General features: G+C 48.5%; 1 protein-coding gene across 20 annotated transcripts in view; it reads left to right on the forward strand.

Annotated features, from left to right (window-relative positions):
- Nucleotides 1–209: 209 nt before the first annotated feature.
- BIN1 (bridging integrator 1) overlaps nt 210–23,171 on the forward strand; it is a 152,716-nt gene continuing 129,754 nt past the window's right edge. For 6 of the 20 annotated variants that reach the window (XM_075933053.1, XM_075933045.1, XM_075933056.1 and 3 more), the window contains exon 1: nt 214–403. In XM_075933053.1, coding sequence (XP_075789168.1) covers nt 323–403 — 81 coding nt within the window. In that variant the 5' untranslated portion in view covers nt 214–322. Of the gene's footprint in view, nt 404–23,171 lie in introns of all 20 variants that reach the window. The other 14 variants (XM_075933058.1, XM_075933048.1, XM_075933051.1 and 11 more) reach the window with 6 other exon arrangements.

Genomic DNA, 23,171 nt, shown 5'->3' on the forward strand with positions numbered 1-23,171 from the left:
TGGGCCCAGAGGGGATGCGTGGGAAGCTTGGGAAGTCCAAGGAGCGCGCTCCGAGGGGCGAGCGAAGGTTTTCCATGGCGGGGCGCAGGCCCCGTGCGCCCCCGGGGAGCAGGCTGCGAGCGGTGGGTGTGTTGGGGGGAGGAGGGGAGGCTGCAGAGCGAGCGAGCGGCGCCTTTAAGAAGCGGCCGGGGCGCTGTGTCTTTAAAAGGCTGGGGCTGGCGCCGGGGCCGGGAGACGGCGATGGCCATTGTTGGGCGCCCGGGTGGCCGCGCTCTCCGGCTGCTGCGCTGATCCCCGGGGCCACCGGCGCGCGCGGGGCGAGATGGCCGAGCTGGGCAAGGGCGTCACGGCGGGGAAGCTCGCCAGCAACATGCAGAAGAAGCTCACCCGAGCCCAGGAGAAGGTAGATCCCGCCCGGGGGCGCAGGCGGCGGCGGGAGCCGGGCGCGCCGGTGCCCCTGGGGAGGACGCGCCCTGGGTGCGCGGGGCGCTGCGCTCTCCCCGGCTGCGCCCTTGCCCCAGGCGCTGGCGGCTCAGCCCTGCGCTAGCCCCCCCGGAGTCGCCGGGCGGGGCCGGGGTGCGGGGGCTCGGGAGGGGGGGGGGTGATTGACGGGAGGGTGGGGGCGCCCCGGCTGGAGACGCGCCTTGCTTTCCCGTGCGGGTCGGACCCGTCCTTCCCCGTGGCTTGGCCCTGTATGGCCACCCCCGCCCCGGAGGGCCGACGAGCATGGACGGGGGGGGGGGGGGAAACTGGCTGCAGGTAGCCTCCCCCGTCCCCGCTGCTCTGCCCTGGCGTCCCTGCCCCAGATGGGGGGCGAGGGCCCCCGGGCATGGACCTCGGGGGGTCCCCCCGTGGATTGCTGCGGGGGGGGTGGGTCCTTTTGGGCACAGGGAGGGAGTTACTGAGCCTGTGACATAAGGGGAGATTCCCTAGTGTGCATTAAATCCAGCGCGATTGCAAAATCCCCCTCCCTTCCCCCAATCAAAGTACTGGGTTGAATGCCTCCCCTCCCCCAGTGGCAGCACCTCCCCCCCACCTGCTGGGGTTATTCTCTGGGGAGCTCCATGGCATGGGAAATGGGGCAGGGCTCTGCTTGTAATATGGGCCCTGGTGCCAGCTCCTCTCCCGGACCCTGCCCTACAGCAGCTCTCCCTGCTCAGCCACCATCCCAATCTGACAGCTGGCAGCTCTCCCCCGCAGCCCTGGGTTAGCTCCCTGGGTCTCTCTCTGGAGGAGATGCCCAGGGGAGGCAATAAAAAACGTGAAGCTGGTTTTCTGGGGGGCTGCTGGATGTGGGGTGACTGCTGCTGTCTCAGGAGAACGGGCGATTCCTCTGCAAAATGTCTCCACCCAATCGTGTGCTCTTAGCGGGGATCAGCAGGAACCCAGGGCGGGGAGAGGTGTGGGGGGGAAGGATCGGGCCCATTCCTTTTGGCAGCTCATTGCTGGCTGCAGAGGGAACAGAAAAACCCTCCTGGTTTGTAGGAAACACTGCACGGCAACCCCAGCAGATCTTTGTGCTTTGCTCACTGGAGGGTGCTAAACACAGCACCCAAAGGTGGGGGATTAAAGGAATTTGACACCACCTTGACTCATTCTGTCCTCTAAAAACGAGGGCAGCGTTTCCTTGTGCCTTCCCTTCTTTGATTTCCAGAGCCCGTCACCATGCTACGTATGTCTTCATCTGCTAACACCAACTGGGGGGATGAATTTGGGTCTCTTTTCCCCCAATGCCTGGGAAAGGGTTCGGGGACTCTGCAGGGGATCGTTTTTGTGTTTGTGTCTCTGGGATCTAGCTCTGGACGCCAGATGCCTTGTCTGGGAAGGGATTATCGGACATTTTACGCAGGGACACTGATCAGCTGTTTGCATCTCAAGCATGCTCATCGTGGCTTGCAGGGACACTGACTCAGTAAGGAGCGGTGTGTGTTTTGGGAGACTGATTCCACCATGATTGTCTCCCTTCTGCGGGAGTTCCCTGTAAGCAATTCGCTCTAGAGGGAAGGCCTGGTTACACAGAGCAACGCCAGTGTCAAATGCTGCCGGATCTAATGGTGAACCAAGGTCAGAGGGCACCTCTCTGCGCTCGCTGACCGCTCTCACCAATTTACACTCATGCAGTGAAGCTGGAATCAGGCCCATAATGTCGTCTGACTGCTTTAAAAAAACAGCACAACCGTGACTGTGCAGGATGCAGCAATGAAAACTCCGTCTCCTACACCAAAACCGGGGAGCTAGGATTCCTCCTAGGGAAAGGCTGGCATAGAGGAGAGAGGCCCACTAATTTAGAAACCATCACAGTGCGAGGTAGGCAGAGGTTCCAGTATTAACCTCCGTTCGATGCATTGTAGTAATGCAGAGTGACAAATGCATGTATATATAATTTAAAAGGTATTAAATGGTTATCCTGAAAGGATGCTCTGAAAGAGAAATCAATTTCCTATAATATCCTTTAAAACCTGTATTGAGTTAAGTTGCAATAGCTTTCTCAGCCAAGCTATTAAATATGCAAAATCATTGTAGGATTGTTTTTTTTTTCTAAGGTGTGGGAGGTGACCAATGTAAACTCTGGGAGGTGGTATGTGCTTCTGAGGACTACTAGGTTATGTATACACAGCAGCATTATTTCGACATGATGTTGAGCTGGAAGACCTCTTACTCCGACTCCTGTAACCCATGGGCTGTGTCTACGCTGGCATGAATTTCCGGAAATGCTTAAAACAGAATAGTTTTCGTTATAAGTATTTCCGGAAAAGGAGCATCTACATTGGCAGGCTGCTTTTCTGGAAAAGCCCTTTTTCCGGAAAAGCGTCCGTGGCCAATGTAGATGCGCTTTTCCGGAAAAGAGCCCCGAGCGTCATTTTCGCGATCGGGGCTTTTTTCCGGAAAAGACTACTGGGCTGTCTACACTGGCCCTTTTCCGGAACAGTGTTTCGGAATAAGGACTTATGCCCGAGCGGGAGCAGAATAGTTTTTCCGGAATAGCGGCTGATTTTGTACAGTAGAGCATCGTTGCTTTTCCGGAAATTCAAGGGCCAGTGTAGACAGCTCGCAGCTTATTCCGGAAAAGCGGCTGATTTTCCGGAATAAGTGGCCCAGTGTAGACACAGCCTTATTATACGAGGAGTAAGGGAAGGCCGAGGAAGGGTGCTCTAACTTGGACTTCCTAATGTGTTGATAGCTTATGTCAACTTTTGGCACTCTTTCGACTTAAGCTAAGTCAATCGCATAGCTTAAGTTGTGTAGCTTGATTTGGCTTTAGCCCTGCTGTGTAGACGTGCCCTTATAAACAAAGTGCCAGCCAAGAATGGACTTCTGGAGCAAAGCAAAACTGGTTTCGTAGAGAGGAGGAGAGTGCAAAATCTCTTCTCTGGCTGTGCAAAGAGCCGACCTTTTGAAGTTACGCCCTAAGCCGAGAAGCATTGTCTGCTGTTCACCTGCTACTTGAGGCCAAGATCCGTGGTCCACATTGTATCAAGGGAAGAATTAACTATCCAGGATTGTTTGTTCTGAGTTAAAGCTGATCTAAAATTGTGACCATGGAAAAATACACCAGGAGACGTTTGATAGAATGATCATGTACCAAAAGCCTTGTTGTAGCAGGGGGTGGTCTCCGGTATGATGATTAGCAGGCAGGTAGTTTATTGTATAGTTGTTAATTTTTTGATGTAACGCTTTCCCTGTAAGAATAAATGTGCTTGCTTAGAAAGGGCCACATGTGGTAATTTATTCCTGTGACCAGATGAAACTGTTTAGAACTTCTGGTGAGAAACCAGTGTGCGGATGCCAGCTGTTTAGTCCATTTGGCTTGCTGAGGAATTTGCGGTGTAGGCTGGGAACTGTGCAGCCTGGAAAAAGCCTGCTCAGAAGGCAGAGGGGCACCCAAGCATGGTGCGAAAAGCCTGCAAGTGAGTGCCCATGCTGGACCGCAGTGAGGGCAATGCAGGCGTAGTTATCTTGAACTGTGACAGATGCAAATTGTAGCTGAGTGTCCCTGGTATGTCGGCATAGGGTTTATATTTGGAACGAGAATGCCTCCTACGCTGATTTCCAGCTTGTGCTCTGAGCGGGTACGGCCTCTGCAATTTCCCTTTTGGATGAATGTGAGTCTTGTGTGTGGTGAAGAATGGCCTTATTCAGTGCCAAATTCACAATGGAACCCTAGACACATCCGCTTTCCCCTTCCGAGATAATGGTTCTGGGAAGGGTGCAAGCCTTCCGGCACAACATTCGTGTCCGCCTTATACCCAAGCTCTTGGTGGATCTCTGGAAGATGCTTTTGTACATCAGGCAGAAATGTGCAGTGGCTGGGTACGTGGTGGGGGAATGGGTTACCCCGTCTTGCACCTCTGACTTGGTGATTCATGTTCAGCTGACAGTTGCAGTGAGTAAAAGTTGTTACCCTCTGGTCAGGGCTGGCCTTACCGTGAGGCAAACTGAGGCAGCAGTCTCAGGTACCAGACTGGGGGGGGGGGGGGGAGGGTTGCCACTAGGACCCAGAGAATTGAGACCTTTCAAAGTTTTGGCCCAAGCGAGGAGGCATGGGGGTGTTATTTGAGCTCCCTGTCTCAAGTGCCAAAATATTGTGGACCGGCCCTGCCTCCGATGGCTATTCAGTGACCTACGTAAAGAATAGGACCCAGTCTGAGAACCCAAGACTAATGGACAGGTATCCACACAGCATTTGCACATGCTTTTCTTTGCAGCCTTAACAGCTAAGCTGGTGATTAGCGGGTCTTAGGCAAGGAGTCACCTCCTTGCAGTAAGTCTATATAGTGGCTGGGAGAGTAATGAAATAGGGAATGGGACATGTTCTGTGCTAGCACTTCTGTTTTTATTGGACTAGCTTGAGCACACGCTCCTAATTCTACTAGCTCCTGGGTAGACTCCCTAATCATCTAGTTGGTTCTTACTCCCACATGGGGCAGGTTGGTTGGATAGGCCTAGTACCGTTGTCTATCCTGGAGATATCTGGGGAATTGCCAGCTTCTGAAACTTTAAATATTGCACTCTTCTGGCATGTGAGAAGTGCTCCACAATCCATATTTTTTTTCTCTCTCTATTTTTAAACTTCTTAATCTAGTTGCGCATTCAGGTTGTAAATATCTCTGCTTCCTGTTCCACACGGTCACTTTCCTCAGTACTTTGCTGACAGTAACTTTACCTGCTGAATTATGGCATCCTAGCTCCGTTCCAAGGTTTTGCTGTTTCTAGGCCTTTCGGTCTATCGAATGTTCCCTCGGAATTCTAAATAAAAACGAGTTCGGGGGGTTGGAATGAATCTTGGAATCTTGCAGAGCATCTCCAGGACACCAGGGGGAGGCTGTTAAAGCTGCAGACCGATCTGGCTGTTTGTTGCTCAGCCAGCTGTAATTGGCCATGTCACAGAACTGAACCACCTGTTTACTCATTACAGGTTGAACCTCTCTAATCTGGCACTCTCTGGGCTGGGAACATCCATGGTCCGGCATGATTTGAGTGAGCCCATGTCCACTAGCCATGGGTGTGGCCAAGTTTCCCACCATCCCATAAAGTTTGTTTACAGCCGCCAGTCCTGGCTCTCACTGCTCTATGCTGTGATTTAGCTCTAATTTACCCCTAAATGTCTTCTCACAGTCTAGGAAGCAGTGGAAGTGTTGGAAATGCTGCTAGATAATCTTGACCTCCCAGGTCCGGCAAGTTCTCTGGTTCAGCACTGGTCAGGTCCTGAGGGTGCCGGATTAAGGAGGTTCTATCTGTGCTAGCCTCGTGCTGGCTGGCTAGAGGGCGGAAGAGGGATGATATTAGCTGTGAGGGTGGCTAGGAATGTAAGGTGTCTGGAGGCAAGCCAGCCAGGGGAGGGGCGAATAAAGAAGGTGCAAGGAATAAAGAAGATGAGATTTTGGGCAAGGGATTTCTGCAAGAATAATATGAAGTGAAATAAGATCACTTGTTCCTACCTCTCCAGGCTTGGATTGTGCATCTGTGTTGGAGTGTGTGTGGTTCGTGGTTTGATTTTTTTTTTTTTTGTTTTTTTTGTTTTGTATTGAGACATACTCCTTTCATACACCTTTGTTTTGTATTGAGTTCAAACACCTTTGCATCTAGTTCAACCTTCCAGACCTTTCGGGGTGGGGTACATTCGCCTACTGTTATGACATCAGTGGGTTTAATCATTCTGTTGAATGTGACATGCGGACAGAGAAATCCATCTTCTCTTCCTTTTCTTCATTGCTAATCTAAGCAACATAAGAGCAAGAGGGACTCCTTCTAGGTGAAGCTGTGGCTTCTAGTGTGGTTTTAGATCCTAGGTCGGAGTCAGGACTCCTGGGAGCTAACTCCTCCTGCTCTGCCACTGACTCACTGTTATCCTGGGCACTTCTCTTAAGCTTTCTGTGCTTCCCTTTCCCCATGTGGACTCTGGGGAGGATGACCCCTAGCCATTTTGGCAAAGGGCCCTGATGACCTCAGGGGAGCGCATTCTGAAGCACAAAGTCTTACACCAAGAATGAACGGATAAGGGGTAAGTGAAAACCGTTTGTGCTCTTCTTCCCAAGCTCGTTCTTGACTAAAGCTCCTGCCATAGGAATGGTGGTTCTACCACACTGACTCACCGTTCATTTTTTCCTCTCACTCTTTCCTTCTCCCGCCACTGAACTGGAGCCAGGAGCAAGGTGTCAGCGGGCAGGAAGGCGGGAGAGAAAGGCAAGCTGACCTGGCCTGTCGGCTCCTTTCTATGAAGAAGCCCAAAAGTGGAGTCCAACCACTAAGCCCCCGGGGCCCTGTCGAAGTTCGTGGAAGTTTGGCTGCCGGTGTTCACTGGCCCAAGGATTTCATACCATGGTCCACAGAGCCTTCTCCAGCGATCCCTATGGATGGCAGCATTCTGGAGACAGCCAGGCCCTGAGAACTTTGGGGCTGTGTCTACACTGGCACCCTTTTCCGGAAAAGGGATGCTAATGAGACACTTCGGAATTGCAAATGCCATGGGGAATTTAAATATCCCCCATGGCATTTGCATGAACATGGCTGCCGCTTTTTTCCGGCTCGGGGTTTTGCCGGAGAAAAGCGCCAGTCTAGATGGGATCTTGCAGAAAATAAGCCCTTTTCCGGAAGATCCCTTATTCCTACTTTCATGCAAATGCCGCGGGGGATATTTAAATCCCCCACAGAATTTGCAATTCCGAAGTGTCTCATTAGCATCCCTTTGACAGAAAAGGGTGCCAGTGTAGACACAGCCTGGAAGTGAGGCGCGAATCTCTTAAATTTTGATTTGAATGGAAAAGGAGCTAGTGCAGCGTGTTGCTTTGGTCCTTCTAGGGGGCTCGCAGGGAGGAAATATCTGAAGAAACATGCTCAACTGTACTTCAGGCTCCTCATGGCCTTTCAAAGCCTGACCATGTCAGGCTGGTGGAGGGTAGAAGTGGCAGGCCAGCAGGAAATAGAAGTACTGTCCACGTGCTGAGCCCCCTAAGACACTGGAGAAGTCTCCAGTAGCTTGTACAAGCTTTGCTTTGTGGGGGGTGGTCTCTCTGCCATCACGCTACAAATTGAACCTCTCTAGTCCGGCATCCTTGGGATCGACTGGTGCAGAACCAGAGAATTTGCCGAACCACAGGAGGTCAAGATTGTCTAGCAGCATCACCAACCCTTCCACTGCTTCCCAAGCTGAGAGAAGACATGTAGGGGTAAACTAACGCTGAATAACAGCCCAGAACAGTGAGAGCCAGACCTGCTGGCTGTAAACAAACTTTATGGGACCATGGGAAATTAGGCCACACCCATGAAAAGTGAACATCTGGCTAACCAAAACCATGCCAGACCACGGAGGTTGCTGGACCAGAGAGTGCCGGACTAGAGAGGTTCAACCTGTATAAAGCGCCTTCTTCACCTGCCTTTCCTAGAGCTAATCCTTTGAGTGCCAACTTGACTCGAACAGCTATAATTAAGGACTGCTGCAAACTGACCACACCAAAGAGAATCCATTTCCCTATAGGAAACACAAAACTCTGAAATAATTTCTGATTCAGCTCTCTTCCCCCTCTCTTTGCCTGTGAATGAATTTGATTGCTGCACGCCCCCTCGGATTGTGCGTTGCGATGGGTTTGCGTTGTTTGAGGTAGTTGGAAGAGGAATATATCGATAAGACTTCAAAGCAGCCCCCTGTAAATTCTCCTCCCAAGAATGCAATTGAAGAGCTTTTGTGCCTTCAGCCTGCTAATCATTGCCCTAACGTAAAACCGCATCACTTAATAATTAATTATTGTTACAGCATAGTCAACTTGCCTGGCGCTTTACCAACAAAGGAGACAAATCGCTGCCCTGAAGCTTTTACAATCTGAGCTGCTTGGTGCATTGCAGGATTGGCTCCTGAGGGCATAGTTCAACAACTTTTTGTAGTCGAGATGCCAAAAGTAGGTATAAAGCTGCCCCAGTAATTCCATCCCTTGTAGGCATGTCAGCATGTAGTCGTGTACATGATTGATTGATAAGCCTGGGTTTATTGGTTAATCCTATCGAGTACACGCACTCCCCCTCCTGCTTGCTGCCTCTGTATCAGAGGAAGCTGGCGGGGGTGGGGGGGAGGTAGGAGCCAGTGCCTGTGGGGAGCTAGCTTTTAAGCTGGCTCTTCACGAGCACTAGATCCACGGAGCTGCCTGCTCCCAGCGCTGTTGCCTCAGAGTGGCAGCAGTATGGAGGTTGAAGGGGCAGGCAGGAGCCAGTACATGAGAAGCCGGTTTTCAAGGCTTCTGGCTGCTAACCCCACCCTGGGGACTATCGAATGATTGTGTAACTGATATTTTGTGCAGTTACATGACTATTCCGTTACACACTATCTAGCATCCTATCCCTTGTTCATATCTACGCTTTGCTCCTGGTGTTGGGCAGGGCATGCGTTCTCCCCAGGAGCGCTTGCCTTGAGTGAACTGTCAGTGTGGGGCATTGTGGCTAGCGGTGTCAACCTAACTACATCGACATTGGTTCTATGCCTCTTGAGGAGGTGGAGTTACTAAATTGGTGCGATGGGCAAGTTATATCATCGGGAGTGAAAGTGTAGTGTAAAAATGTAGGTTAAATCTACATTACAGCCAGGATTGAGGCTCTGGGATTGATGCCCTGGCAATTGATTTAGTTGGTCTAGTGAAGACCTACCAAATCGAATGCAGATCGCTCTCCCATTGATCCTAGTATTCTATCGCAAAAGGAGACGAGTAAGGTGAGTTGATGGGGGAGTGTCTCCCACAGAACCCCTGGTAACAGTCTAAGATACGTTGAATCCAGTTACGTTATTCATGTGGGTAGAGTTGCGTACCTTACGTCGACTTCCTGTGGTGTTGTAGACCTACCCTTGTGGTGTTAGGTCAACGGGAGCAGCCTTGCCTCGACCCAGGTGAGCTGATAGATTCGCTGGACCCTTGGGCAAGGTGGGGCGAGAGATGGCTTCAGGCTCCTTCAAGGGGTGGAGCCTTGGTCCTAAGGGGCGGGGCTGGGGAGGCCGGCTCTCAGCGCTGCCTTACAGTGCCTGTCCCTCCTCAGTGCCATTCGGAGCATGCCGTGCAGGGCTCTGGTGGCAATTTAAAGAGCTTGGATCTCCAACCGCCGCTGCTTCTGCAGGAGCCATTGCGGCAGCTGGCAGCCCCGGGCCCCTTTGAATCACCAGGCCCTGGGGCAGTTGTCCTCTCTTCCGCCCCCCCCCCCCCACCTTCTCCTGGTTGGTGGACCTGCCTTGACCTACGTCTGTGATGTGGACACTTGTTTTCCTTTCCTTCCTGCCACCCTCCTCCCTTTTCCCCTAAAAGGAAGAGCCAGTGCTTGCTCTGCTTAGATCCATAGGGGACTCCAACAGTGTCACCAAAGCTGCTGCTTTAAATCCCAAGGGACAGGGTTTTGGAGCCTGCCCGGTGGTGACCCAAGAAGCTCCAACCCTCTCGTGACGTTCAGTCCTGCAGAAAAGTCTCTCCCGCCTGCATGGCTCCCCTCTCTCCTTCTTCCCCGTGTGAGAAATGCAGACAGGACTACGAACGCCTCTGCCCCTTTCCCTCCGGCTCCTGCAGTGCCTGGCTTGGGGAGAGGCAGAGTAGGGGTGCGGGAGAAGAGCTCCAGGAGTTGCCATCCTACGGGCTGAGGGGGGAGAGATGGGACCTTCCCACAGCCTCCTAGGCATTGCACTGTTTGAAGAACCGTAGGAGAAGCAGAGGTGCTGTAGGGCTGAGTTCTGGGACAGGGAGGGGCTGTGGGAAGGAAGAATAATTTAAAATAAACTATTTTTAGCTGTTTGAACAGTTAGGATTTTCTTTTTTAACAACTAAAATCATTTTATTGTAATTACAGAGCAAGGTATAAATTCACATGGTGATCAAAATTCTATAGAGAAGAAAATCTTTACATTTGTTTTGAGATACTTTATGACCAAATTGATTATTAAAACCTATTATTTAGAGGCTATAAATGTCATAATAGATATGGAAGGCTCTGAAAGCTGGTTGATCTTGTTTAAAAAAAAAAAAAATTGTTGCGTGTAAGGATCTTCTCCGCTCATCCAAATAACGATTGAAAAAAATAACTGGAAGGCTTGCTACTTTGAGAGTTACTTGTGTTTCTAGGGTGTTCATTTTTCAGCTCCATTTGCTAGGCTTGGTGTGGTATATTTCTAAATAAGGATGAATTAGGCATTCCCCATTCTGTGTTGAATTTATCACACGATTAGGGTTGCCAGATGGCTTCAACAAAAATACCAGACTCATTTGACATTACGTCAAAATCTACATTCCATCTTATTGAGGAAAATACCCACCTTATATTTTCTCAATTGTGTCCCGAACAGAAAGCTCAAATACTGGACTGTCCGGTTCAAAACCGGATACCTGGCAACCCAACACATGACAAAGCTCTCCACTGATTGCATGCAAGAACTGGACAAGAGTATCCCCTTTTTGTCCGCCAACATGGCTGCCTTCCAGCCACCCCCTCCTTCCATTTTGAAGGGACACACCTCCTAAAAATGAGATGCCGTTGGAAGCATTGAAATCGGTCTCATGCTGCTTAGGAATAGCTCAGATAAAACCAAGTCTGAACTATTTTATGTCCTCTCCCTTCCAGTTTTCCTTAAATATGTTTGTGCCGTCAGCCTCCACCAAATCTGCATTTCAGCTGTTGGGGAGAGGTGGGTGTGCATTCAAGGCTGCATTCAGTGTAGTCCCTGGATATTAGAGACACAAGATGGATGAAGTAATCTCTTTTATTGGACCAACTGCTGTTGGCGAGCGTGGTGAGCCATCGAATGACACTGAGCTCTTCAGGTCTGGGAAAAGGTACTCCTGGTGTCACAGCTAAAATAGTTTAGCATAAGTAGCTGGTGTTGTAAGGGACTATTCAAAGGAGAGTGTGGCCCATTAACACATGGGGGGGGGGGAAGGGGGTTAGTGGGTTATGTTGTAGTAAGCTGTAAATCCAGGGACAATCCATTTCAACTCAGAAATAAACGCCTCTTGTACTGCACCCCCCTGGTTGTAACCTACCATCCTGCCCTGGAACCATGAGGGGTATCCTCAAGCAGCTACAGCCCATACTTGATAGGGATACCATCCCATTTATGGCCATCAAGCAACTAGGGATGTATCAGTGTAGTTGATTTAACCAATAAGCAAAAGCATGTAGGTTAATGCTATAGATTACATGCATTTCTTTCCCCCTCGTCTCTTCTTCCCCCCCGCCCTGTCAGTTAAATTTTAGCAGGCTGGCCTGCAGCCTGGCTCAGTCCTGGCTCATGACGGGTCTGGGACCTACCCCCACTGCAGCTCTTCGATTAAAGTGTATTCGGAGCTGAGCAGGCAACCCAGCATCGTTCTGGCTCATGCCGAGCCTGGGAACTCAGACCCACCCACCACGCGCTGCTGCCTCTTCATCAGAGGCAGCAGCACAGGGTGACAGGCAGCTGGTCCATGAGGGGAGTTTTTTTTAAAAAGTGGCTTCCCTCACGGACCAGCTCTTGCCTGGCGCCCCACAGAAGCAGCAGCACAGAGCGGCAGGAAACTCCTCATGAGCACACTGACTGCTGGCCCTGCCCCCAGGGACTATAGATTAACCGATAAGAATTCACGAGGTTACTTGACTCTTCAATTAACCAATATTTAACCTCCCTGAAAGCAGCCCTTAACCTCTCCAAGCTCATCATCATCAGGCCCACGTACCCTGCAGACCAGGCCCTGCCAGAACAACAGAGTCAAACTCTGCAGGCGTATTTCCTACTGCTGCAGTGACTGACACCCCACAACTTGCCTTTCCAGATTCGTGGGTCCTATACATGCCTATAGGGCCATCCCTTGGGGGGGGGGGGAGTATCTGGGACACCCCCACCCCCGTATATGCCTCCTGGCCTTTTCCCACCCCTTTCCCCAAGTCCACGCTCCCATCCCACCCCTTCTCCCAAGACATCCTTGAACGCTGCATTGCAGGGGGTCTGGTGCCGGCAGCAGGGGTCAGGCCTGGCCCCATGTTCACCGTCAGTAGCAGGGGAAGTGGGGCTACGCAGCCCCAGCCCACACCGCTGCACTGGGTGTGAGGGGCGGGCCGAGAGCCAGGGGAGTGGAGTGGGTTGGGGCCGTGTCGCTCTGCTTCCCATTGCTGCCGGTGACTGAGGGGGTGGGACTGGGTGGCAGGTCCCCTGCTCACCCCCTTGATCCTCCCCTAGGACCTCCAAGGCACCAGACCTGGGCCGGTTGCCCCAAATCCTCCAATGGATGGGCCAGCTCTGCATGCCTATCCCAATGAGCGGTATACCTCTCCCAGGGCACTAAATATCCCAACAGCAGCTGAGGGTGAAACCAGACAGTCCCGGCGCGCTCCAACAAACTCGCACAGGAAATTAAGATCAACACGCTATCCCCCTTGGGTGAACACTTTTCGCAAAGCGATTGCTTTGCCTCTCATCTATCAGATCTTATCCTCCAAGGGAACCCGCACGGCACTTAGCCTGGGAGCTTAAATTCATCACTCTTCTCGACCCTAAAAATCATGGACTGAACAGAGACGCCGGAGTTACGGCTTATCCTGACAATCTGTAATCCACCATCCCCATTTTGTGTCCTGTGGCTACAGAGGTATTAATGGGGCTCTCTGTCTTGAATAGTCCCTTATGATATGTGCTAACTACATATGCTAATCCCCACCCCACCTCCCTTGCATGTTTGCGATGATGCTGGAAGCATTTTTCCCGGACCTGAAGAAGAGCTCTGTGTGTCTGCCCTAAAATGTGACTCTCTTCCTCCTGGAATGATTGAATACAAGTTGTCGGGAGAGGGGCATTAAAGTCAAACTACCAATGGAAATCCTGTTTTCTAAAGCCCATGGTTTGTGGGCCCAATCTCATGGTTTTTCAGGATCTGACCCCTGGCTTTTTTTTCCTTCCGAGATTGGCAATGCTGCTTGAAGCTCCTACCTTCAAAAAATAGGTTGTTTGAAGGGCAGATTTGGGGGTTTATGTGGCAGGTATCTGATTTTCTTTTTTGGGGCGGGGGGCGGTCATGTCATGGGACACCTCATAGTTCCATCCATGTGGATTGCTTCACAGACCTTTCTCCCCTGGCGGTGCCCTCCGGATCAAACCTTGCTCCAGTCAGTTGCACCGGCAACTTTCCAGGATCTTGACGGTTGCGCTTGATTTGCATGAACGGAACAGATCCGTCACCCTCTTCTCCAGGGGGATGCTCTTAGCGTCTACTCCTCTCTATTTCGATCCATCCTACTGGGACATGTATTCTGAGCACTGTCTTTTTAAGGATGGAGCTGTGTTATTCCGAGCTGCGTTTGGCCAGTGGGCTCCGCATTACCCGCCCTCGTGCAATGGCCTTTTCTATTTAAGCAACACAGGAACAAGCATTAAATTATCTGCCAGGGCGATTTCAGCAGCCGCCCACACAGATTGCTTGGGCTCCTCACTGACTCAGCGATGTCAGCAAAGTAGAGGGCATTGATGGTGGCGTTGGAATGGCCGGCCTGTCTTTTAACCTTCTGCTATGTGGCTGCTTTATTTGCCTCAGGGGGGTTCACTAACGAATAGTCTAAGTGTTCTTCCAGAGAAAGTGAACAGAAATCTTTTTTTTTTTTTTTTTTAAATGTTGGGCTCTCAAAAAATCATATGCTTGGGGGGAGGGATAGCTCAGTGGCTTGAGCATTAGCCTGCTAAACCCAGGGTTGTGAGTTCAATCCTTGAAGGGGCCATTTTGGGATCTGGGGACAAATCTGTCAGGGATGATACTTGGTCCTGTGGTGAAGGCAGAGGACTGGACTCGATGACCTCTTGAGGTCTCTTCCCATTCTGAGATGGTATATCTCCATATTATTTATTTTATTTTGCTCAGTTTAGATTGGCTTGACACTGCAAGTCACATGACATTTAAATAAACAGGTAGACACATAAGCAGAGGCCTCTACAGAAAAGCCTAATTTTTAGGGCATTAGGGACACCAGATGATCCCTGACATGGGATATTTGCAGTGGGTACATTGTGGTGATGTATGGACTGCAAATGGGTCAGGTAAGCACTCAGAACGTCAGCTACATCTGCAAGCTGTTTGAGCCTCTTGAATCTTAACGCACTGGCTGCTACTGAGAGAGAGTTTCTGCCCTGACAATCTAAAACTCTAGGGCTACGTCTAGACTGGCATGATTTTCCGCAAATGCTTTTAACGGAAAAGTTTTTCTGTAAAAGCATTTGCGGAAAAGAGCATCTAGATTGGCACAAACGCTTTTCCGCAAAAGCACTCTTTTGCAGAAAAGCGTCCGTGCCAATCTAGACGCGCCAATCTAGACGCGGTTTTGCGCAAGAAGGCGAAAATGGTGATCGGGGCTATTGGGGCTTTTTTGCGCAAAACAATACCGCGTTGCCTACACTGGCCCTCTTGTACAAAATCATTTGCGCAAGAGGGCTTTTGCCCAAATGGGAGCAGCATAGCATTTCCGCAAGAACACTGACAATCTTACCTGAGAGCATCAGTGTTCTTGCGGAAATTCAAGCAGCCAGTGTAGACAGCTGGCAGGTTTTTCCACAAAAGCAGTTGCTTTTGTAGAAAAACTTGCCAGTCTAGACGCAGCCTAGTAGTGCAAAGCAAATAGAAAAATAACTGCAGGATTGAGGATCAAACCCAGATTGTCTGTCTGGTTTAAGACACGCACATGGCTGCCTAGTGTGCTTACACGTACAAACTAGGAAACTTTGGAGGCGCATTGATTTATTTTGCCTGTCCACTTCTAACTGTGCACACAATCCCTGTCAACATGCATGCAAATTAAATGGCTAAACTGTATGAAAGTCTGGCCATAGATTTAGAATTGGTAGAAGAGGTGGTGGGATCACAAAGTCCAAGTTAATTGGAGCTCCTTCAGTCTGTTTGTGAACTCTCCCATCAATCCATAAGCTGATAAAAGGCTAGCCCCTGTGTGTGGAAGAGGCCTCGAACGACAGTCCAGTCCCACTTCTTGTGCTGTGGCAATATGTGTATGTATAGTAGGGATGTTACTTATCGGTTCACTGAATAGTTGTCACCTCACACATTCTTATCGGTTAGTCGACTATTCTATAGTCCTGGGGGCAGAGCTGGCAGCCGGTGCGCTCTGGACCCACACTGGCCGAGCCCCCTGCCACTCCACACTGCTGCCTCTATATTAGAGGCAGCAGGGTGGGGTGCCAGCCGGAAGCTGGTCTGTGAGGGGAGCCAGTTTAAAAACCAGCTCCCCTCACGGGACCTGGCGTGAGCTGGAATTGCATTGCTAACACTTTAAATGCAGACACACAGCAGGAGTAGGTCCTAGGGGGCTGCTGGCCAGCCTGCTAAAAAATGTACTGGGAGGACGGGGAGGGGGAAGGAAATGTGTGTAATCTCTAGTATTAACCTATATGCTTTTGCTTATCGGTTAATTGATTATATTATTACATCCTTAATGCATAGCAGCAGCATAGGGGAGTGGGATAGCTCAGTGGTTTGAGCATTGGCCTGCTAAACGCAGGGTTGTGAGTTCAATCCTTGTGGAGGCCATTTAGGGATTTGGGACCAAAATTTGTCAGGGATGGTACTTAGTCCTGCTGTGAAGGCAGGGGACTGGACTCAATGACCTTGCAAGGTCCCTTCCAGTTCTAGGAGATAGGCTAGCTCCATTAATTTAATTTATTTAGCAGACATGGCCCAAGTCTGACAGAGAAATCAGTCACGCAGGAAAATTATAGCTGGAATATAGACTGAACCTCTCTTGTCCAGCTCTCTCTGGTCCGACAACATCCGTGGTCTGGCATGATTTTAATGAGCCAGATGTCCACTTACCTTGGGCATGGTCAAATTTTCTGTGGTCCCATAAAGTTTGTTTACAGCCACTAGTCCTGACTCTCAGTGTTCTGTGCTGTGATTTAGCTCTAATTTACCTCTAAATGTCTTCTCCAAGCCCAGGAAGCAGTGGAAGTGTTGGTGATGCTGCTAGACAATACTGACCTTCCATGGTCTGGATAATTCTCTGTTTCAGCACTGGTCAGAACCTGATGGTGCTGGACTAGAGAGGTGCAAACTATATTTGATGGGTTGGAGAACAAAGACTCTCCTAATAACTTCTTGCTCTCATTCTGTGTGTGCAAACAGAAGTCCTGCAGAACTCTACTCTGTATTAATAACAAGTAAATTGAACATGTTTGGGAGAAGTCGTGCTCCAGAGCTGTGGCTTGCAGCTTAAAAATCTCTTTAGTGCCATGAGGGCCAAGTAATCCAAATCACTTCTCCTGTTAGTCCTCTTCCAGTTGCTTGTGAGAACCACTACTGAGCTCAGAGCTCATCAGTTTTTTTTTTTTTTTTTTTTTTTTTTTTTTTTTTTTCCCACCTGTCCCTTTAGGAAGAGGGAGATCAGATAGCAGCTGTTGCTTAAAATAAGGTTCAGGGCAGCGTGAAAAGAGCACTAAAATATTTTGCTATTTCAGAGTAAAACATTATTCAGAACTGACAAATCCAGGACACTGCCAAATCAGGCTCTGTTTATTACCAGTGCACTATTAGGGTGTGTAGACACACCCAAGTTATTTCGGAATAACGGCCGTTAGTCCAAAATAACTATGCAAGCATCTACATGGCAGTTCCATTAATTTAAAATTATTTCAAGATAATGGATGGCTTATTCCAGCTTCTGTAAACCTCATTCTGCGAAGAATAACGCCTGTTCCAAAATAAGATGTGTAGATGCTCCACTTCTTCTTCTATTTTGAAATTGGCTTTCACCAGGGCCATTCTAAGTTATTCCTCTTAGGGCTCTAAATCGAGATAGCATGTCTACACTGCAGGGAAGTTGCAAAATTGGTCTGAGGCAGGCTTCCCTAATATAGCCGTGCTATTTCGAAATGAGCTATTTCGGAATAACTATTCCAGAAGAGACAAGGAGTCCTGTAGCACTTAATAGACTAACAGCTGTATTGGCGCATAAGCTTTCGTGGGCAAAGACCCACTTCGTCATATGCATGTGAATCTATTCCAGAAGAGCTTATTCCAAAATTAACTGTGCAGTGTAGACATAGCCTAAGTATCCTACTGTCTGTAAGATGTTGGCATTTTGGGCTAGAGGAAATAGTTACCTGGTTTGGAATGATGCGTTAACAGTAGGAAACTTTCTATCAAGTCAAAGGGCTTTTTGGTTGCCATTGCATAATAACCATCCCTCCAAACCAAGGGAGTTATTTTATCAGTATAGTAACTAGAGCTGAGCATAGATAGTGTAAACATTTTTCAGAGACTGGTTGCTCACATTCCAGTGTGAAGCTGGATTAGACAGGACTACAATGCTTCCTCGCTTACTTTGCGTGAACATGAGTGCAGTACTGAGATTCTTAAACATTTCCTGAAAAATATTTTGAGAGGCATCAGTCGTGGTAAAAATTTGCAATTCATTCGGTGTTGAAGACATTATCCATGTAGAATAATTGGTCAGCTCTCAGAATGGTGAGGTAACTAGTGGTGTCCCACTGGGGTCTGTACTGGGACCAGTCCCGTTCAACATATTCATAAATGATCTGGAGAAAGGGGTAAACGGTGAATTTGCAGATGATACAAAATTGCTTAAGATTGTTAAGTCCAGAGCAGACTGCAAAGAGCTTCCAAAGGATCTCACAAAACTGCGTGAGTGGACAATAAAATAGCAGATTTAATTCAGTGTTGATAATGCAAAGTAATGGGTACGGGAATATGTATAGTTAGGATTACATTTAAGACAATGGAGTTGAAATTAGCTGTTACTCCTCAAGAGCGAGAGAGCTTGGCCTCATTGTGGATAGTTCTCTGAAAACATCCACTTAATGTGCATCAGCAGTCAAAAAAAAAAAAAAAAACCCCAAAAAAACCCACCCAAACACAAACAATGTTGGGAATTGTTCCGAAAAGGACACATCACAAAGAAAATATTGTATTGCCTCTCTCGAAATCTATGGGATGCCCACATCTTGAATGCTGTGTGCAGATGTGGTGGCTTCATCTCAAAACAGATATATTGGAGTTGGAAAAAGTCCACAGAAAGGCAACAAAATGCGAGGGGTTTGGAATGGCTGCCATATGAGGAGAGCTTAATAAGACTGGGACTTTGCAGGTTTGAAAAGAGATTACCAAGGGGGGAACTGATTAAAATCTGGTTTCCGCCCCCTCCCCCAGCATCATTTCCATAGAACTGCCTGCTTCCCCCCTCCCCGTGCTGCCTCTATCAGAGGCAGCCAGGGACGGGGGTGGAGGGGGGAGAGGGGAGGGTGCTGCAAAACCTGGTGGCTCTTACTACTTTTAAAATGCAGAGCTGTAGCGTGGGTGGCTCCAGAGCTAGCATGAGCTAGGTCTGCTTGGTCCTGGCTCCAGCTGGCTCAGGGAGCTACCCTCAATGCGGCTCTGCAGAGCGGCTCCTTATTGACTAATTGGGTAGTTGATAGTTCTTATTACGGATGTTAAACTGTGATTAAGGGTCACTAAACAAAATAGGCAGCAGGTTTAAAACCACCCAAAGGAAGTTTTTCTTCACAACGCACAGTCAACCTGTGGAACTCCTTGCCAGAGGATATTGTGAAGCTCAAGACTTTAATAGGATTCCAAAAAGAGCTAGATAAATTCACAGCGGGCAGGTCCATCAATGGCTATTAGTAGAAGCTCTGTCAGAAGCTGGGAATGGATTGCTTGATGATCACCTGTTCTGTTCATTCCCTCGGGGGCACCCGGCATTGGCCACTGTCAGCATACAGGATACTGGGCTAAATGGACTTTTGGTCTGACCTGGTTTGGCTGTTTTTATGTTCTTCTTTGTGCTTGGCCAAATGCATTATCCAGTGAAGAACCAGACACAAGAACACATGCCATGTCCAGCAAACCTACCTATCCATTTCAAGTTGGTCACAGAACAAACTTGTTCTTTATACCCGGGGGCCCAACTGGGAGTGCAACCCCAGTGAGACAGGCAGTGGGACACCTGCCCTGGGGACCTCACAGCCTAGAGAGAGAGGCAGGACTGACAAAAGGTGGCCGAAGGGAAGGATGATTATTCGCTCTTTATAGCTGAGAACTGAAGCACAGATTGGAGCTGGATCCGGAGTCACTGAAGCCAGTGGAAAGACTTTATAGGCTTTGGATCAGGACCAAAATGACTTCCCCAAGGTCACCTTAAAAGGCTGCAAAAAGGACTTTAGGTTCTCTTTATCCTGGTCTGTCCCCCCTTCTTTAAGGGGAACACGGCTTTCAACTGCTCCAGGAAAGTCAGACAGCTTCACCCATTGGTTAGACTCCAGTCAATGTCTCTCCACTGCTGCTGTTGATGTCGTCAGCATCACCCGTCAGCTGCTGTACTTTGTACACTTCCCTGGGGGGGGGGGGTTAACTTTAATAAACTCAAGCCCTATTAGAGGCAAAATGGAGTTATTCCTGGGTGACTTGCTCTGACTAGAAAAGCCTAGGGTGGGGTGAGGGTGTGTGTTTCTTCTTCTGTCTCCCTGACGCATGTAGAGGCAATTCTGTGTGGAGTACCTTTCCATGTTCTTCTGGAGATGCCTGTCCATTGAGTTGTCCCATCACGTTAATAAGGTTGAAAGCAATAAGGTCCTGCAGAAATTACCCTTAAAACCTCCAGAAGGTACCCTAATTGGGCGGATGGCATCCTTTTTTAGGTCCTCCATCCTTATCTTTCCGCAAACCTTAAGGAAATGCTCTGCATAGGGTGTTTCCATGAGGGGAGTCGATAGACGTCACCTGTGTGCCCGGAGGGGTGAGTGGAGGTCGCTGTTTTCTCCGTATCCATTGCAGGTACTCTAGATCAATGTTTCTCAACCAGTGGCATGAGTATCCTTAGGGGTACTTGAGAGAAGTCCGGGGCGTTCATCAACACAACTGCAATTTGGAGAGTTGAATTTTTGTTTTAAGTATTACAGCGCTGCTTTATTTTTGTACTTTTTACACCCCAAAATTTCATCGCTTGTCTGGCTACGATTAAATTGGTTAAACAAATGTGTTGCAATGGTAGAAAATATTTTGTATGTTTGAAAACTAAGTACTGGGGGTACTTATACTCTTTTTTTTTTTTTTTTTTTTTTTTTTTTTTTGAAATGGGTACGTTAAAGAAATACTGCTCTGGATCATCACTACCATCTCTTTATCCATCTTGCCGATAGAAATCCTGGCTTTGTGGTACTCCATAGCAGGTCTGCAGGGGGTGTTGCTAAATCTTGTGGGTGTTTTTTAAATATCATATGGCAGAACAAGGAGCAACAGTCTCAAGTTGCAGTGGGGGAGGTCTAGGTTGGATATTAGGAAAAACTATTTCCCTAGGCTAAGTCTAGACTGTATCCCTCTGTCGACAGAGGGATGCAAATCAAGCGTATTGAAATTGCTAATGAAGCAGGGATTTAAATATCTCACACTTCATTAGCATAAACATGGTCACCGCTTTTTTCTAAATGGAGCTTTTTTGGAAAAAAAAAAAAAGGCAGGCTCGATGCGGAAATAAAGCCTTTTTTGACAGATCCTGTATTTCTCAAAAAATGAAGCTTATAGGATCTGTCAAAAAAGGGTTTATTTTCGACTGATCCGAATCTAGACTACTATTTTTTAGAAAAACGTTTAAAAAAAAAAAAAGCAGCGGCCATGTTTATGCTAATGAAGCACAGGATATTTAAATCCCTGCTTCATTAGCAATTTTGATGTGCCTAATCTACATCTCTCTACAGAGAGGTATAGTCTAGACACCCCAGGAGGGTGGGGAAGCACTGGAATGGGTTACCTAGGGAGAGGGTGGAATCTCTATCCCTAGAGGTTTTTAAGTCCCAGCTTGACAAAGCCCTGGCTGGGTTGATTTAGTTGGGATTGGTCCTGCCTTGGGCAGGGGGCTGGACTTGATGATGTCCTGAGGTCTCTTCCAGCTCTAGGATTCTAAGTGTCATGATTGCTTGTCACAAAGATACCAAACTATCTGGGCTTTCAACAATCTCCGCTCTCACCTTACATTAAATGAGCAGCCCTCGTGGCTGCCGAGAGGGCTCGAAAACATGACCCACGCGGGAGCAAAGCAACAAAGGCAAATAACCTTCTGCTGCCAAATGTATTGCAATTTAAATAAAACCACATGGGGTTTTGAGCCAGTCTCGTAAGGCTTGCGGCTCCTGGCTGGTGATTTTTTGAACTCTTGGGGTTGGCAGCGTGGCGCATGGAGGAGCACCACATTGTAAAAGGCTTGCAAGTACCTCTATCCTCCCTCCTCCAGTTTGCTGGCAGCGCAGCTGTGGCAAAGGGATTTCCTGATACAAGACAAAAGAGAAGGTGGTAGGCGGAGAGCGCATTTAGGATTTACATTGGAGCTGATAAACCTCGGAGAGAAGAACAACAAGGAGAGAGAAGAACAACCAGGATTCTCCCCAGAAGGGAAATAGTACAGTGGTTCTTGGTGCAGGGACTCCTTAAAGAACCGAATGAGAGTTGAGCTCTCTGCCCTGTATTGATCTTTCTACGATGAACCGACCTTCCCAGTGGAAAGATACAACGGGCAAACCAACCCCAGCTCTTTTGAATTAAAAAAAAAAAAATGCAGACAGAGCATATCTGTTGCCACAGCAACAAGCCATGCCTAGCTGTGCGTTAGTCACTTTCAGCCATCCCAGGAACACGTCAGCCACCCACTCGATCACCCCATGGTATGGCTTATGGCCATTGCAGTTATTGATTTGTTTAGTGCCAACAGCCTGCTCCATGCTGTAGAATAATAAGACTCTGTCCCGAACCACTTAGTCTGTGGGACAGACCTACAGAAGACAGGCCTCCCTGGATCTATGTTTCAACCTTTCCAGACCCTACACCTGTTTCAGGAATCAGATTTGTACTAGTTGTGTACCCCCAAGTTCTATCACTCTTGAAAGCTCCTGGCTTACAGAATCAGACCTAAACATCAAAAGTGTCGCCGCTCAGTATGACTGAGAAATGGCTTACTTTTACCATCTGGCACTTATGCGATAGAGTGATAGCATTAATTGATTGGAATATAAATATTGTACTTGCATTACAGTGTATTGTATAGAGAGCAGAATAAATGTCAATGTATGAAACTTGAGTTTGCTGGTCCTTTTTAAGTAGCCCGTTGTAAAACTAAGCAAATATTTTGATGACGTGGTGTACCCCCAGGGGTATGTGTACCCCGGCAGAGAACCACTGGGCTGGATTATCCAAAGGAAGGGATTAGTCTGAGTTTTTGATCCATTTTAATAGTTTATTGTAAACTCATTCCTGAACATTCCACCAGGTGTGCATTAAGAGGGCGGATCTGGCTGGTAGGTTTTTTTTTTTTGTGTGTGGCAGTTCTCTGGAAAGGGCTATGTATATTTGCAGTACAATGTGACCATCTATATCCTATATCATTTGAAAACGCTCCTTAGTTAGATGAGAAGTCTCAGAGGAGGCGCTATATGAATCTAAATCTGCAAAAGCAATGAGGATTTCTGTGGTAATTAAGCCCTGGTTTATGCTATGGAGTTGTCAAAATAACGCCCCCTTGTTTCGAAACAATAGTCAGTGTCCACGCTACCAAGCCCCTTATTTTGAAATAACAGGCTGGCTATTTCGAAACTTGTACTCCTGCTTTCCCTGGGGAGTAATGCTAACTTTCAAATACTATTTCAGAATAGTGTAGCACTTTAAAGACTAACAAGATGGTTTATTAGA

This window comes from Pelodiscus sinensis, chromosome 7, assembly GCF_049634645.1.
Source record: "Pelodiscus sinensis isolate JC-2024 chromosome 7, ASM4963464v1, whole genome shotgun sequence".
Lineage (NCBI taxonomy): Eukaryota > Metazoa > Chordata > Testudines > Trionychidae > Pelodiscus > Pelodiscus sinensis.